Consider the following 17,761-nt stretch of genomic DNA (forward strand, 5'->3'; position numbering starts at 1 on the left):
CCTGATGCATAGACAAAGGAATTTATCCCATTAAATCAAGGATATTTCCTTCCCCATCATTAGTTCTGTAATCTCCTAACTTCAGAAAAGCTTACATTGAGTGGATACCAGGACCGAGATTTACAAAGAGTTTTACTTAGTGTGAAACCTGCAGGTTGAACAAATAAGCTGCATTTAACTCTGAGTGGGTAAAAGACTGCCTGGACATAGCAGCTGATCAATAAATGATAAATACTTGCTAAGTACATTTTTTTCTCATCAAAGCTTTTTTGGTTTGGGGGTTTTGTTTGTTTGTTTTTTGTTTTTCTTAGGCTGTGTGAGATGAATATATTGAATAATTTGAAGCTTACCTAGCTTGTTTTCACTCTCACTTAGTGAGCACTTAACTAGGTGATGATGAAAATGGTAATACTCAAGGTACCAAGAGAAGCAAGAGACTACATGATCTGTAGACCATTAAAAGTTCTCTAGGTCACTGTATTAAAATCATTTTGTCTTATATTTACGAAGAACGCAAACTTTAAACTGAGTCACTTTCAAGTTTAAATGAACAGATTGTCTAGAATTATTTCCTCTTTTAAATTCTTTATTTTCACTGCTTTTTAGCAATGCTTATACTAGGAACTCATCAGGCAATTAGTACAACCTAGTCTTTCTTTTGAGAATATCTACAATAAAAATATATATATTTTTTAAGGGCCACACCTGTGGCACACGGAATTTCCCAGGCTAGGGGTCGAATCAGAGCTGCAGCTTCCATCCCATACCACAGCCACAGCAACGCCAGATCTGAGCCTCATCTGAGGCCTATACCACAGCTCAAGGCAATGCTGGATCCTTAACCCAGTGAGCAAGGACAGGGACAGAACCTGCATCCTCATAGATACTAGTTGGGTTCTTAACCAGCTCAGCCACGAAGGGAACTCCATCAGGATTTTTAATTTGACAGAAGCAGACTAATAGCTGATTAGATAGATGGACAAAAACTACCTTTAAAAATTACCTTTAAAACTACCTTTAAAACAATGACTTGTTCAGCAAATAATAGAAAATGCATTATTACCCCCTTTAAAATCATTGATAAACACACAAAAAGTTTAAATTTAAATGTTTTAGAGTTACTTTGGTATTGCTGTATTAACTTTGAGATTGTATGAAATTCACCATTTATATGAGATTTCTGTGTTCCTTTAGATCAGAATACATTATAACCCATAGAGAACAGATTTTTTTTTAAATGTCTCAATGATATTCTCTCATAATTTCCTTAGGCTGTATGTACATCCAGACTCTCCTTTCACCGGTGAACAGCTACTCAAACAGATGGTGTCTTTTGAAAAGGTGAAACTCACGAACAATGAACTGGATCAGCATGGCCATGTAAGTACAGTGCCTTGGACTATGTGGATTCCCTGGCGTGGAAAAGAGAAGTCATGTAAAACTTCCTAGTTCAAAGTCTCCTCCTTTTCTCCCTCCCACCCTCTGGCTTTGAGTCATTCCAGGAGAACAGTCATGTTTTCCTCAGGGAACCTTGACTGCTGTTGCCAAGAGGTCCCTTACAGGGATGCTGTATGCCATTTCTATGCAAGAGGGTTGGGTACCTTCAGCACCTTGGATTCCTAAGACTTCTGCAATGCTTTACTACCTGCACCAACTAAACAAAGAGAATATATGCATTTTGGAGGTTACTACAGCCCATCCATGGGTTAAACATCTAATTTCTGTCAGTGATGTAACTGATAACCCAACATAAAGAGAATGGGGCTAAGACCTCCTGTGGGGGTTTCCCAAAGTGTGTTTTATAGAACACATTCTTGTGAGATGCAATGGGCAAAAGGGTTTTAGGTCCAAATAAATTTGGGAAAGTCCTGTTAACTCATTGTTTAATCCCCTCTGTAGAGTCTTATGAATATTAAAACACAGAAAAGTCTTGCAGTTAAAAGCAAAACAATTTGATTCTGCATCAATAAGGATTTCATCAAAATGTGGAAAAAAGAAAAATTGGAATGCTGAGCTCTTAACAGTTAATAGAACATTAGCCATTGACACAGGCATTTACACATTTGATAAGATTGATTTTTAAGGAACTATCTGTGATGTTATTTCATGCTCTAAAATAAAGATTTACATTTAAAAAATTCTGTTTTAGGACTGATGCTAAGAAAACTTTGGATAGACATGCACGCTTCTTTTTGATGAGGAGAATACTGTTTCTTTTTTTGCCTCTTTTGCCAGAAAGCATACTGTTATTTTCATAGTTGCTTTCCTCGGCTTAGATATCCTGATATAATTATTCACTCCCTTACTCCTTTATTAGGGCTCCTATTACTTAAGGTTTTAGTTTTTATTGAATCAATGCAATTTAGAAGAAGAGTTTCAAAACTTTCCTCAAGAAAGATGGTTACATGTAGATAATAAATCAGAGAGTTCTAGACCTGGTTTCAAATGGTTGGATTTAACCTGGAACCAAATAAATCACATCAGGCATTGCCACTATCCATAGGCCCACAGAAGACCTTATTTATCCCAACCAAGTCAAAGTGATCAGGTTAACTCACGACTCTGCTGGTGGTACTGTTGGGATGCCAGACATAGGTTAACAGGTTTCTGTTATTTGATGTACTGGAAAAGATAGTTGAGATGTACCTTCAAGGATGTTGGCGCAATTATCCTTTTTTTTTAGATCACTGACAGAATTTTTTTCAAATTAAAATTTATTAAGTATCTGAGAGACCTTTTCTGTAGGCCCATGATCATTCTTAATGTCAGTCATATTAAAATTACTTGGGCTCCACTGAAATCTTTGCAGGGAGAAATGAAATATTTTAATGGTTCTAGTATTCTTCCATATGTAGAGCTTTTAGAATAACTATTTGGGTCTTTCCAGAAAGATTTGAGAATTCATTTTGATATGTTTTCTTTTCAGCATCAGCTTCATGAATGGGAATAGTGCTAAGTTATATTTCAGGAGCTCTGGGTTCTAGTCTGATTATGCCAAGATTAGACCTTGACAAGCTGTCTTGAATGGTTACTAATATCCATTTTAGTTTTAAAATTTTATTATTTAATATAACCTTCTGTCACTAGAAATAGTGTATTCTGAAAACTACAAGGAACATTTTAGATCCTGTGTTGTTCAGCCAAGTTCTTTGAATCAGCCCTGAAGAAGTTCCCCTTTTAGATGCACTTTTAGTTTTACAACAGGAAGGCTTCTTATTTCCAGAAATTTATTTCTTTAATGAAACAAATTCTACATTTTTATCACTTCTCCTTAGCTCCATACAAGTCTGAGCAGAGGTCCAATGAGCCCTGGGGTCTGAGACTCAATTTGAGGTCTGAGTCTGTCTGGCACCCTTTCCTAAAGGAAATCAACCTGGGTGTGGTTTAAGTAAGGAAGAGGGGGTCTCATTTAAAACTTAGTTTGTGTGTGTGTGTGTGTGTCTGTGTGTGTAAGAGAGAGGGAAAGAGGGAGAGAGGGAGAGATTTGGAAACTCTATCTTTTTAGTAAAATATATAATGAATGCTAAAGTTTTTCTTATATCAGTATCAGGAGGTATTTACTTTTACCACTTTGAGTTTATTCCAGTTTTATGACTGAGCATATGCATCCTGAACTCCTATAATAAATGCATTATACAAAGAGATAACATTTTCAAAGTTTGTTTTGATTAATTTAAAGTTCTCATTTAATTTCTTTTAAAAAATATATAAAATATATATGTAGTTGACATATATGTTATTTACATATATGAGAGTAACAAATGAGTCAAACAAAGCTCTCATTTGTTTCAATAATTGCTTTTTAAAAATTACATATAGGTAGTTGACTTACAATGTTGTGTTAGCTTCTGATGTATAGCAAAGTTACACATATATCCATTCTTTTTCAGATTCTTTTCCCATATAGGCCATCATACAGTATTAGGTAGATTTCCCTATGCTATACAGTAGGTCCCTATTAACTTACCAATTTTGTTTATAGTATTGTGTATATACCACTCTCGAACTCCCAATTTATCCCTTCCCCCAGTGTTTCCCCTTTGGTAACCATAAGTTTGGTTTCAAAATCTATGAATCTATTTCTGTTTTGTGATAAGTTCTTTTGTATCATTTTTTATTAGATTCCACATATTAGTGATATCATGGTATTTGCCTTTCTCATTTCAGTAATTTCTATTCAAATCTGGGATAATAAAATGACGGCACATTCAAAACTCAATACCAGTTAATGCCCTGTAACTTTGTTGGCTTATATCTCAGTGTAGAAAGAGAGTGATTCTCTATCATTTACCTCACAGTGACTAGTATTTAACTGTGCTAAAGTCAACCAGTGGTAACACTCACCCACTACACTCAAGTTAGCTGAGAAAACAAGGGAGCAACAACATCAAACACCTCCCCAGAGAGCCAGGCTCTCTGCTAGGCCCTTGAGGTGAAGTGTGTGTACAATGTGAGCCCTGTTATCCCAGGAAAAACATACTTGATTTTGCAGATTTAGGTATCTCTCTGGGCTACAGGGGGGAAGATGTGGAAGATCTTTCACATCTGAAAGTAAATTTTGTTGCTCAAGTTTCATAATGGTAAATTATTATATTTTATTTTAAAATACATGAAAAATACTGCCTTGTTAACAAGAGTTTGTTTCTGATGTCTAAGCACTGGGCAACCTCTAGTACCTATGGAAGGGAAGATGGCCCTCACTGTCATTCCTATTTAGTTTGTAACTGGACATCAGGAATCAATGAATCTGTTGGAAATGATGGTGATGACGACGATGATACGGTTCATATATACTGGGCACTTCCTATTTGCTATGTGATTTACAAGGGTAATATCATCTTATCCTTGCCACAACCCTATCAGGTTAATACTGTTTTTGCATTTAAGCAAATGATGTTAGAGAGGTGAGATCACTTGGTCCAAGATTAAAGAGCTGGAAAGTAGCAGATTCAGTACTCTAACCAAGGTCTAACTTATACCGCCCTGCTTTTAAAAACTGTTTTATTCCTCCCCATCTCCTACTCAAGCCCCCATCTTCCACAGCCCCAATAACAAACCTGGCCTTCTCGAATATGTAATTTCTTAACTTCAGAAAATTTAGAGACATACCACCTTTGGTCTAACCAGACTAAAAAAAAAAAAAACAAAAAAAACCCCTTTTTTTTAAATAAACAAACTTATCCTCCAAATGACTTTTCCTCCATCATTTTGGAAAGGACACTTGAAACAACCTATATTATTTGCAGTTGTTTTGGTAAAATGTGGTTCACAATGATGACTCTGCAGTATCTTGTAAAAATTATTTGCCTGGAGAATGTGAAAGGGGAGATCCTAATCTTATAACTGAATTTGAAACTGTAGATTTTATGGTTCTTTCTTTGCCTCACTATAATTTGGCTGTTTAGCAACATAAGTTCTTAAAATTCAGCACTGTACTTCCCACTCTTTGTTGTTACAGATAATTTTGAACTCAATGCACAAGTACCAGCCACGAGTGCACATCATTAAGAAGAAAGACCACACAGCCTCACTGCTCAATCTGAAGTCTGAAGAATTCCGAACATTCATCTTTCCAGAAACAGTTTTTACGGCGGTCACTGCCTATCAGAATCAACTAGTGAGTGTACCCTTCACAATTTATTTCCTGAATAAGATGAGGGTTTAGGACGTGCTTTTATTTTCTTGGAGAGAAGAGCTATTCCAGTACTCAATATAGAAGTTCACTTTGGAGTAAGCTATTGAGAATCAGTCCCAGGATCTCCAAGTGTGTAGAAAGATTGTAGCTCGAGGTTATGAAGGTCTTTATTATACCATCTTTTCTAGAATCTTTAAACTCCCGGTTAGGCTGTTCATGGCCCACTCTTCCACCCAAACTTGTCTCAATCTGCCTTCTCAAATTTTCTTCTCAAGAAAATTACCATCTTGCTTTTCATTCTCCCTATACAGCTTCGTTATGTACATAACCATATACTTACTGCTTCATAAAATTTGGAAGTTCAGTTTTTCCGCCAAATTAACACACAGTCTAGCCAACTATCCAAACTACTGATACATTAGGTATTTTGTGAGACTTAGCTGTAATTTAGGGTGATATAATTATAGTAGAATGATTTTATTTTATTTTTTGTTATTTTTTTATGCTCAAGTATGCTTTATTTTTTTCATTTTTTTATTACTCAAATGAATTTATCACATCTGTAGTTGTATAATGATCATAACAATCTGATTTCACAGGATTTCCATCCCACAGCCCAAGCACATCCCCCCACCCCAATAGTAGAATGATTTTAAATGCCTCTTTAGATAATAAACTGTAGAAGCAGCTATGTATTTAATTAACACCAAGCTATCTAATTTATAATACTGAGTTACATATTTTCTACTGTCTAAATCATATTTAAACCTTATACATTTCTTCATCCATAAGATTTATTCCGAATCAGTAAATATCTGTCAGAGTCTTGCTAAGGACTGGGCACCATTAGAAACTTCCCCATGTATTCTTCTTTCATGGTCAGTGCAATCTTAAGGCTGGAGGTGACAGTAACGTTTTTGAGTGAGGAAGCTGAAGCTAAGAGAAGATAAGTAATTTTCCATAGTCCGAAAGGACCAGAAGAAGAATTCAGCTTGATGTACTGCATTTCAGTAAAAAAAAACAAACAAACAAACAAACAAAAAAAACTCACATGGTCAGTTTAATCTGTGTTTTATGTGATTTTTATTTGATTATTATCATAATGTGATTTTTATCTGACTTTTATTTGATTAGCTATAGGTAGCCAGGACTCTTGCTCTCATGTCTTGATGCTGTTGTATTTTGGGTTCTCAGTGAATAACTGTTAGGCAGAGTCCAGAGTGGGATGGTAAACCAAGGAGAGATGGTGTTGAGTCTCTCAGGAAGAGGAAAAAGAAAAAGCTGAAAGCCCTAAACAAATGAGAAAATGTGAGCCTAGAGAAAGGATGTAGAAAATGGCTGGAGTAGGGATGTGTCTGAAAGGCATAGGGAGCCTATAATTTCTGTGCGACTTTGAGCAGATTTTACTTCATCACTGTGGCTGTCATTTTCTTTGCCTGTAAACTGGGGTAAGAACCAGACCATCTTAGGGAATTCCTGTAAGGATCAAATGAGATGCTGTGCTTATGCATGCCTTTAGAAACTGTAAGGCACTCCATCAATAAGGCATGTGGTGACTACTGGACTGTGTCTGGAATGTCCGACGAGGATCTGTCCCCATTTGGATTTTTAAATTTTAGTGGCTTATTTTTAAGTTAAGATAAATGAATGCACAAATATTATCATATTAATCATCTTTAAGTAAAAGCAAAGTAACTTTTTAATTATCCCTAAGATAACAAGACAGAATGGCAACTTTCAGAAAATGCCCATGCTAAAAATTTCAGTATAGACCGAAGCCCACAAAGACCTAAAACACTAATGCTATTTCTCTTAGAATCTGGAACATTAACATCAGCGATCTCATTTTTAATTTATTTGAGGATACATGTAATGCAGATATCATAGGTTCAGAAAAGATTTCTGAAACATTCAACTCAATTTACACTAACTGAATTTGTAGCTTTTATTATTATAAAACATTAGATTTATTATGAATACAAGAAACCCTATTAATGTTTGAGAATGAAAGAAAAACTTGTCAAATGGAAACTTCATTGTTTTTATCAGAATTAGAGAACCAAAACAAGAATAGGTAAGTTGGGTTTTTTTAGTGAAAATTACAAATAGAATAAAATTAAGGAAAGTTCTAAGTACTACATCTTAGATTTGGTTTAACTGGTGAAAAATCAATCCTGAATAAATACTGGCAGAACTTCTCATATCACAGTACACTGGAATAGGAGGTTATTATCTACACAGTTATAATAATAGCTAATATTTGGGTACTTACTGTGTGCAAGGCACCATTTAAGGTGCTTTGTCTTATCTAATATTCGCAATGATATTATGAGATAAGAACAACAGTATTTCTACGTTGCATTTTACAGCTGAAAGAATTGAGGTGAGGAGTTAAATAACTTAACCCAGTCTGTGCGCCCATCATAGATTTGAATCCAGGTGGTTAGTTTTAAAAGTTCATGTTCTTAACCTCTAAGCTTTAAGTACCTGGTGTCTCCAAGAAAGCAAAACTTCACCTCCTCTCAGCTGTGACCTCTATGGATTCAAGACATCTTTTTTAGAGAGTTTCAGTTCTTTATGTTAACTTTTCTTTTCAGCAAGTGCTCACTGCTTACCTGCTATGCGCGTGGAGCACTTCACACTGACCTCAGCCAGTGTAACAAGATGATAATCATCTAAATGGACGGTCAGACTATATACTGGCATTAGCTGTTTCCAATAGGAGCCATATGTAGTTAGTGAAATTATCTCACTGAATACTTTTGTTCCTGCCCAACACTTATCTAGAAAATTTTCAAATATCCTAAAGTTAAACAAATGGTAAAATGAACCACATGTACTCTCCACCCAGGTTGAACAGTAACATTTAACCACACTTGCTTTACCTCTCCTGTCCCGTTTTTCAATCTCTGTATATGTACATACTTTCCCTCTTCTCTAAATCATTTGAAACTAAGTTGCATGTATCATATTTTATCTGTAAGCACTTCTAAAAGTCTACACTAAGATTCTTTTGTTACCACAATATCTTTATCACCTCTAAAATTGAGTTCATATTAAAAGCTTCAAGGTGGACCAACAAATGTCTTTATAACCTCCCTCCCCTTCTCCTGAATTAGTATCCACCTAAGGTTCATGATTTGGATTTATTACTTTTAATTTAGAAAAATCTCTTAGTATCTCATTTAATTCTGACACTATTACCCTGAAGAAAGCCCATAAGCCTCATTTTGTGGATGAAGAAACTGAGGTTCAGAGTGATTAATATACTTGCTCAAGGTCACAAATCTGCTAAGTGACAGAACCATCTTCTGGGTCTTAATTACTCCGTTTTGGTGGCATCATGCTAGACTGCAGGGTCAAGAAAGTGATCACTGAAGGTGTTAAGGTTGGGAAACTGAATTTGAAAATGTTGCTAAATTAAAATAGGTTAAGATACTAACAAACACACATTCCTAGTTCCTCCTCTTGAAAATGTTTACTTCTAATTAAGGTTACAAATGGGCTCAAAATCCACCTACCAGTGCTTAGCTAGCTTTCATTGGCATTGTTAAGTGTAATGATTAAAATGACTATTTCATTTCATTGCTAAATAACCCACAATAGAGTTTTCTTAATAGATCCAGCTGTGTCTGAGTTAATTTCTAATTTCTTCACATCCACCTTTAAAGCCATAATCCCTAGCACAATCCCATATATATATATATATATATATATATATATATATATATTTGAAATTCTAGTAATCATAAAAAGTTTGATGTTATATTAAGAAGCTAGTTTTGGAAATGGTTCATAAGCCTCATATGACTAATCAAAATTCATATTCAATAAACATAGGTGGGGTGAATAAATCAGTTTGGTTGGTATTTTCATTAGTCCTATACAATTTTCTAAAGTTATCCTTGATTCTTTCTAGGCCTCCCCACATTTACTGCTTTTTCATTGCTATACCATGCTTGTCTACCGCTTTACCTATGACAACATATATTAAAATAAATATATACAGAATAAAAAATTAGATATGCACTAAGGGCAGTACCAATTTTAGAATTCTTTCATGTACAAAGAACAGAGAGAAAAGAGAAAAAGGTTTAAACACTTAGGATCACTTTTATATCTTAAATTTTGAATAGAACATTATTTTCATATCTATTAAAATCCAATTCATAGTTTCCAACAGAATTTGTGAAAAAGCTTCCTGTTTATTGTGTCTGGTAGTTTTATTTGTAAGTAATATAGATGGGACATTTCCCCCCTGTTCTTTTCTGTTTTTTCCTTGGTTTTTTTTTTTTTTTTTTGAGGAAATGATTGCATTTCTTTACATTATTAGATTAAAGCTAAATACATTACACTTTCAACAAACTATTTTATAATTTAAGATTTAAAGGTCATACATTGTTTTTGAGCAAGGAGGCCATTGCTGTAGAGTTGAAGTGTAGGTCAGGTTTCATTTTTAAATGCCTTTGGACAGATCTTTCCCTGATAATTGGAGAAATGGTCTCTGAGGGCCAATTTCACCTTGTGGCTTGGAACCCCAGCTGGATTCAGAGTCCAGTGATATCATATGGAATAATAACTACTGCAAAAAGTCCTTTTCTCTTTGGTGCAGCTGGCAGTGTCAAAATATGCTCTTTAGTTATGCATACATTTATCTATAGATGAAGAAGATGTTGAGAGTGAATGTTTTGGTTAGGAAATGCATTATCCTCCATATTTTTAAGATAATACATGAAAAATCAGGAGTGTATTTTGGCTAGAATTAGTGATTTGCATATAGATACCCATGGAACTACACGATTTCTTAAGCACATACTGCTGTTTCCTCACAAAATGCTTTTTTCCTCATGACATGAAAAACACTGCTACTTTTAAAATTTGTTGTTGAATCACAAAACCATTAACAGCGGTTTCACATGGGTTGTTTGGTAGGGTAGCTATTTTTGGATCCTTCTTTTAGTCTGACTTTTGACAGGGGAGATACTGTTCAACAGCATGAATAAGCTGCAGGTATTTTATATTAGGGAACAAAGATCCTCTCTCTCATCAGTTCTCAAATATGTAACTTTTTCAGTTCTCCCAAATTTCATGAAGCAATGTAAAACTATATCTACAGAAATGAATTCCTTTCTAGGTAATTACCATTTTTTATTTAAATACCTGTGGAATAAAATCTATGCTGGACCTTTTAAAAATGCACGATTACCTAGAATGTTAAAACTTTGCTATTTAAAAATTACTTTACCTTGAAATTAGAAAAAAATGAACTGCTTTTTATATAAACTCAAGAAGAATTTTACCTAGTCTATAGCTGATAAACATGAAATGATATTTCTGACTGCTTGTTCTTGAAGCCAAGTTCGGTCAACAATTTTAGGGTGCTTTCTGTTGGCACTCCAGTAGATTTAGTGTCTAATGATATCACAGTGAGCATGATGGGCTCATTAAGAAGTTTAACCCACAATCCCTGTGCTGCTAATCAATACTCCATAAAGCCTGTTCAAGATTGTAGTGTTAGTTCAGGGCCCCAATACAATTTTAGTAATAAGAGATCCATTCAGCTTTTTTTCTCTAACTTCCAAAAGCAGCAATCTTCCTTGGAATTAGATAAAATGGTCCATAGAGAAAGTATGATTACTGTCTTGAGCTCCTTTTCTAATTAGCACAGTAAAGTTAAATCATTGCTATAACCAACTGGTAAATCTAGCTGTATGGGTGCACCCTGTACTATTTTTGAAACTTTCCTACAGTTTGAAATCGTATCAAAACGTAAAGAAAAAAGTTACTATCAATACTCCTGGGGATGATGAAAGAAGGATTAAAAAGATACTAGAAAGAGGAAATTCTAATAAATGAAAGAAAATTCCAAAGGAATCTGAAAATTTGTGTTGAATTTAATTTACTTCCTCATTCAAAGTTATGGAAGTAATACTAGATATGGTGACACATCAACTGAACAACACACACACACATATACACACACGGACAGTATTTATTCTCTATGACAGCTTCACAATCATCACATTCTGAGCCAATAGGCTTTACCTTTTGGAAACATAAATAACAACAAATACAATTTGCAAAATCCTTTTCAGGGACAAAGTAGATCAAAGGTTCTTCTTTAATTATTATAGCAGATAGACAATATTTTCTATTCTTTTAGTTTATCAAGACTCAAACAAAGCTTAATACAGTTCACATTTTGGAAGGATGCCTGCAAAGGACTTCATTCAAAATTTAGTCTCTCCACCAGATTTGCCTTTGTCTCCAGAAAATTTTATCCGTTGGCAAATCCATTCATTTTTTAATTTTATAAATGAGCTTATAGGAATTGAGCTTTAAAGAAAGCTTAACTTTATCACTGTACCTCAGTTTTAGTTTGAAACTGTCACCTTTGGTTCACCTTTAATGTCACTAACACTGCAGGGGACGTGGTACGATCCTCTTTAGTGGCACTTAAATCACTTCCAGTTCTGATCAGCAGTTTATCCCTTTGCTTGTTACTGAATTTAAATCTCCATTAAGGCAGGGACCACGTGTGTTCTCTTTTTGTTGGTAAATAGCTTCTTTGCAGTTTGTACAATGGTTAGCTCACATTAAGAAATTTGAAAAGGAAAAAAGAAAAACTTTCTTTGGTAATAACAAAAGCAATTTTTTAAATGTTAATGGTTTAAAATGAATAGTAGATATACTCTGATCAAAGGATAAGTTGCTATTGGCAAGCTATATCTCAAACTATACCTCAAATTATTTTATATTATGAAAATATTATTGAAAGAGGAGGGCATGGCCTCCCTCAACCTGTAATTTCTTCTCCAGGTTAAGACTACTGTTTGTGTGTCTCTCACTAAAGATTAATGTGGGTTCCTGTTTTGATAAAAATGAGCTATGACTCTCTTTAAAAGCATCTGTGGTTCTAATTCAGATACTGACTAGCTGTGTCCTAATTCTTCCTTCCTTCCAGTGCTAATACTCAGGAATTTTGCGAGTCAAGTATGTTCTAATCAGTGTTTGTTTATTTATTTGCCTTGTAACCTACTGTATTTTTCTTTGAAGGCACAGTGCATATATTTTAATGGATCTTTCTACATTAACAGTAACACTGTGGGAATTATGGCTAGCACAGTACAGATGCTTAATACTTCAGACTATGATTCTTATTAGGAAGTATTTTTTTTCCACATAAGCATAGTGTCTATAAATAACATTGCATAGGAGGATAACAAAAGACCCACTAATTTGAATCTAATTTAGCCAGATAGATGGAAAGGGGGACATGGATAAATTTATATTATGAAAGCTTTATATCATGTATTTATCATTTATTCCAAGATAGTATCGAACATGAAGCTATTGTGGTATCCATTATGGTATATACAGGTGCCCATGGTATAACAAAAGAGGCTGCCAAGTCCCCATTACCCACCAATGTGGGCTTCTAGACAACTTTCCCATTCCCTAGCTAAGCCTCAGCATTTCACTACTTTCTTAAGTTCTTCACACTGCAGCAACACGATTCATGAAAGGCCCCCATTTCTAACCATCTCTACTCATTGACTTCCAGCTTGTTCTAGGATCAGGCTATCCTCACTTACTTCCCTCTGAGGACTTCCCTAACCACCCCCACCTAATCTGGGCCTCCTGAGAACTTTTATAGCAATTTCAACCTTTCTCACAATACTGAGAGACATTAAGATACACCTGTGATGGCATGATGAAAAATGAACAAACTCAATTTCTGGTTTTATTTCCTTTACCTCAGAAATGATATTGTTTTGTTACCCATTCTTCCCTTTCCAGATAACCAAGCTGAAGATAGACAGTAACCCTTTTGCCAAAGGATTCCGGGACTCCTCCAGGCTCACTGATATTGAGAGGTAATGAGAATTTTCTGTTTACTTTTTTTGCCCAGATAAGATAAAGAGAAGCAGAAGTTTGTAAGAACGCACTCCTGTCAATGCCAAAGAACCATAACCATACTGTTTATAGTCTCCAACGCTTGTACAGTCTCCAATTCCCCGCTCTATCTTCCCTTCCAGTTAGTTATAAACCCTGTAGATAGGCAACTGCTTAAGCTTTGACAGCTGCTGAAACTGGATCTATCTGATGCTTAATTTCTGAGTGGCTTCTTTGGACAGGACATTTATTCGACTATAAAAAATAGTGTTTCTTTGTTATCAAAGACTCTGTCCTCTTGATGATATTAAGCTTCATCTTGTGAGTGGCAATTTGCAGAGAAATAGAATCTTAATAGCTTTTGCCTTCTGAAGTGGATATACTCGCTAACACAAAGACTAAAAAGGTCGTTTGGAATTTTGAAATAAGGAGAGGTAACTTAATTCAAGGCACATATTTTACCTGTAATGTAGAGTACTTATATTCAATAGGAAAGCTATCAGATCTCAGGACCTTTAAGAAGGCAAGTGACAATCATGTGCCTATAACTTACCCCACTTTTTACTTAATTAAAATGGTTCACACAGTTTGAGACTGTCACTGTGATTAGTAATGACTATATTGAGACCCACGGTTGCCCAATATGAATGTCAAAAAATGTTTTCTTTTTCAAAGAGATTTTTCAACCTGAATATTTGTATCCCTTAAACATACTATGTAACTTTCAATACTTAATTCTGGTTTGTTTTGCTTGTATTGGTTTGGTGAGCACATTTAATTTCTAACTCTTTGCAAATTTGAATTATATAATACGGTGTTATCAACTCTAGTCACCATTTTATACATTAGATCCTCAGATCTTATTCATCTTCTGTACTTACTTACTACTCTTTTACGTAGCCTGAAACATTTATTGACAAGTGGGGTACCCTAGTTACCAGTCCAGATTTGGTTCATTTTATCTCCAAATCTTTGTGTGATTTCCCTACCAACTGTTATGTTTCTGCCACATTCTTTGTGACCTACCACATGGTCATATCTCCTGACCTCAAGCACGTCTCCCCAACTTGTCCTGGCAACTCGAATGAAAGGGTAATTCCATGTTTTATCAACATCTGTCTTATCCTTCCCTTACCCTTCCCAAATGGCAGAGCATAGAGGGGGGTGGTTTTGATTTGGGGAACAGATATCAAGACCCGGGGAAGATGCAGAGAATCCAGCAGGAGGGACTGGCAGTTGGGCAGCAACTGTGGGATTTGAGTAGAAAAGAAAGAATAATTAGTTGGAGAGCTTGACAAGAGTTTGAGGGTACTGAGACCAGGAAGAAACTTGAAATTGTGGTTGAAAATCCATCGCAAACTACAGAGAGATGGCAAGGCAGTAATCTCTGGTTAGGTGATTAGGTGGGTCATAGGCAGGCAAAGAGGCTATGAGATCCAAGTCAGTGAGAAAGTGATTTTAGAAACGTGAGTGACAAATGAGTCAGCCCATTTACAAAGGCTACTCTCATTTAGGTGTGGCCTTTTTTAATCTCCTTTTTTCTGGAGTGCCAAAGGCACTGATTTCAGGCTGGGTTTATGCAAGTGGGATTATAATAAGTGAACCTTTTCTCTGTTCTAGTCAGGTGTCAGAAAAGAATGAAATCAGTGGTTTGGGGCAGGGGGGAAGCAGTGATATATTCTTGTATTGTGCATCATCTGTCTCAGACGGGGGGCGATGAGCCTGGTAAATGGAGACAAGCTCAACTCTGCCTTTTCCTGGCTGAGTGGTCTAGAGAAGTCATGTAACCCCCGAGTTTCTTTCCTTATTTAGAAAATGGAGAGAATAACCCTGCTCACTTTAAAGGTTTACTATGGGAACCATGTATGATGATGTGTGTGAAATTACTTTCTAAACCTAAAAATATAAAATAATTACATTTTATTAGATGAGCATAGTTTTGCCCTAAGACTACTTTTATACTACTCCTCGAGTAAAAATAGCCCCTGTAGTTGCACATATGCTCACGAGAGACAAGTACCCAGAGTGACTGCCTTTTAGAAAGCGACAGATTTGATAACACATGCAGCCATATCTTCCACTTATTGAATAAACATCCTGACGTGGGGAACACTCCCATGTACATGAAGCTGAGAAGTTTTCAATAGTCTGAGGGCCAAGAGAGCATCTTATATGACCAGCTGAAAGTTTGCAACATGACCTAAGTAGTGTGAAATTGGCCAAGGTTTTGGATTTCATTTCCAGGTATTTAAGTCTGAATTTTTCCTAAACAGCCTTTGGGGATAGGACAAATCAGATCAATTGATCTTTGGAGACCTAAAGAAATTAAATTAGTCTGGAGTCAGTTACTGCACTAAACCATCTAGTAATTGAATTGCTCCTTGTAACTGATTGAAAACAGCCCTATTTGTAACAATATAGAGGCCTTTTTTAAAGAAGAGATCTTAGAGAAAAACACATCTTTTTATGACATGATGACAGAAATTGCACTTTTCTAACCTAATTGAATATGATGTTATAGATATGTGACCTTAATGATTTCAAGTTTCCTGTTCCGAATTTACAACTACTGTGTGGGACACCTAAACAAAAATGCCTTTAGGATTGGATCTGTTTTCCTTGTACCTCTAAATTCACAGTATTATTCTTTCTACTACTGCATGAACTTTGGGGAAACTCTAAAAAGCATTCTGGTTTTCTTGCTCTCGTTTTATGAGATTCCATTCAGATACTTGAATGTCTCACATACTTCACATGTAGCCTTACTCTCAGGGACAGTATCTCCCTCATTTGTAAAAGGAAATTCATTTTATAAGTGAAAGTAGAAAGTATTTTCATTAGATGCTTTGCATACCCACCTACAGTGGACAGCTAAGAAGCAAACCAAAAATCCAAAGGGATTTCTTAATATTATCTAACTTATAGTTTTTTATAGTTGAGGGAAAGAATAGTCTGCTGGTGCCTTACAATAAATAACTTTCAGTCCATCAGTTGGTGTTTTCTTTTTCTTATCGGTGGGGGGAAGGAAAGGGGCACTTTGTATAGTAAATGAAGGCATGGTATTACTTCTGAGAAAGGAAAAATAACCATGAGGGTTTTTAATAGTGCAAAATTTTCTTCTCTTAGTTTTTTTGTTTGCTCTGTTTCTTAAAAATAGAATTCATACCTACTGCAGAAAAATACTGACAAGCAAGAAAAAAAGCATAAAGACAGCAACAAAATCCCTTTCATTCAGACATAACCACTGGCAAAATTTATATATTTACCCAGATAATCTCCTGTGCACATATAAACATTAACTTCCTTTGAAGTTTATCTCATACACTACTTTTAATTATTTTTCCCTAATAGCAGTTGGTATATGTGTATACTTTTTAATAACTGCCTGATTTTCCATCGTGTACAATAATCTGACCAATCCTATATGTTAATTACTTAGGTTTCCCACTTTTTGTTATTACAAACAGTGCCAGGAGGGAAATGTATGTCTTTACAGACATTATTATTACTACAGGATAAATACTAACAAATAAAAATGTTGCATACAAGGATATACATTATCTTAACCATAATGTTATTTTTAATTGTTAAATTTGGGGTCAAACCTAAATGTTCAACAGTAGGACAATAGTTTAATAAATACTTATAGTCATGCAATGAAAAATTTTTAAACTGAGGTAAAATATGCATCTTGACCATTTTTAAGTGTATAATTTGGTAGCATTAAGTACATTCACAGTGTTAGGCAACAACCATCCATCATATCCATTTCCAGAATTTTTCTATCATCCCGAACAGAAAATCTGTACCTATTAAACGGTAACTCTCTACTCTTTCCCTCGAGTCCCTGGTAATGTCCACTCTACTTCCTGTCTTGATGAATTAGTCTAGCTTAGGTATTCATATAAATAGAAATATATACATTTTAAAGGCTTTTCAAACATACTGACAAGTTTCCTCCAAGAAAGACTGTCCATGTCATGGTCAGGAGTATCTGTTTCTGTACACCCTTGTCAAATATGATCATCATTCATCTTTTTATCTTTGCCATTTTGATAGGTAAAAAATTGTATTTTTCTTTTGTAAGTGACCTATTTATGTCCTTAGCCCATTTTTTCCTTTTGGATGGTTCATCTTTTCTCTTATTGGTTTATAAAATCTTTTTATGTATTAATATTTTTATTGTTAATATATGTTGGAATCATTTTACCAGTTTGAAATGTTTTTATT

The 17,761-nt window shown here is 35.1% G+C and overlaps 1 protein-coding gene and 1 long non-coding RNA gene across 5 annotated transcripts in view; one reads left to right on the forward strand and one right to left on the reverse strand.

Annotated features, from left to right (window-relative positions):
• Positions 1–17,761, reverse strand: part of LOC146395024 (uncharacterized) — a 295,705-nt gene that overhangs the window by 245,485 nt on the left and 32,459 nt on the right. The window lies entirely within an intron of this gene.
• The window catches only part of TBX20 (T-box transcription factor 20), a 46,318-nt gene that overhangs the window by 8,061 nt on the left and 20,496 nt on the right, over positions 1–17,761 (forward strand). For all 4 annotated transcript variants that reach the window (XM_003134794.5, XM_013990852.3, XM_085005847.1 and 1 more), the window contains exons 4-6: positions 1,272–1,380; positions 5,459–5,617; positions 13,436–13,512. In XM_003134794.5, coding sequence (XP_003134842.1) covers positions 1,272–1,380; positions 5,459–5,617; positions 13,436–13,512 — 345 coding nt within the window. The remainder of the gene's footprint in view (positions 1–1,271; positions 1,381–5,458; positions 5,618–13,435; positions 13,513–17,761) is intronic.

Source organism: Sus scrofa, chromosome 18 (assembly GCF_054392235.1).
Source record: "Sus scrofa isolate SSC_HxYL_T2T_F1_AM1 chromosome 18, Sscrofa_HxYL_maternal_Yorkshire_Landrace_v2.0, whole genome shotgun sequence".
NCBI lineage: Eukaryota > Metazoa > Chordata > Mammalia > Artiodactyla > Suidae > Sus > Sus scrofa.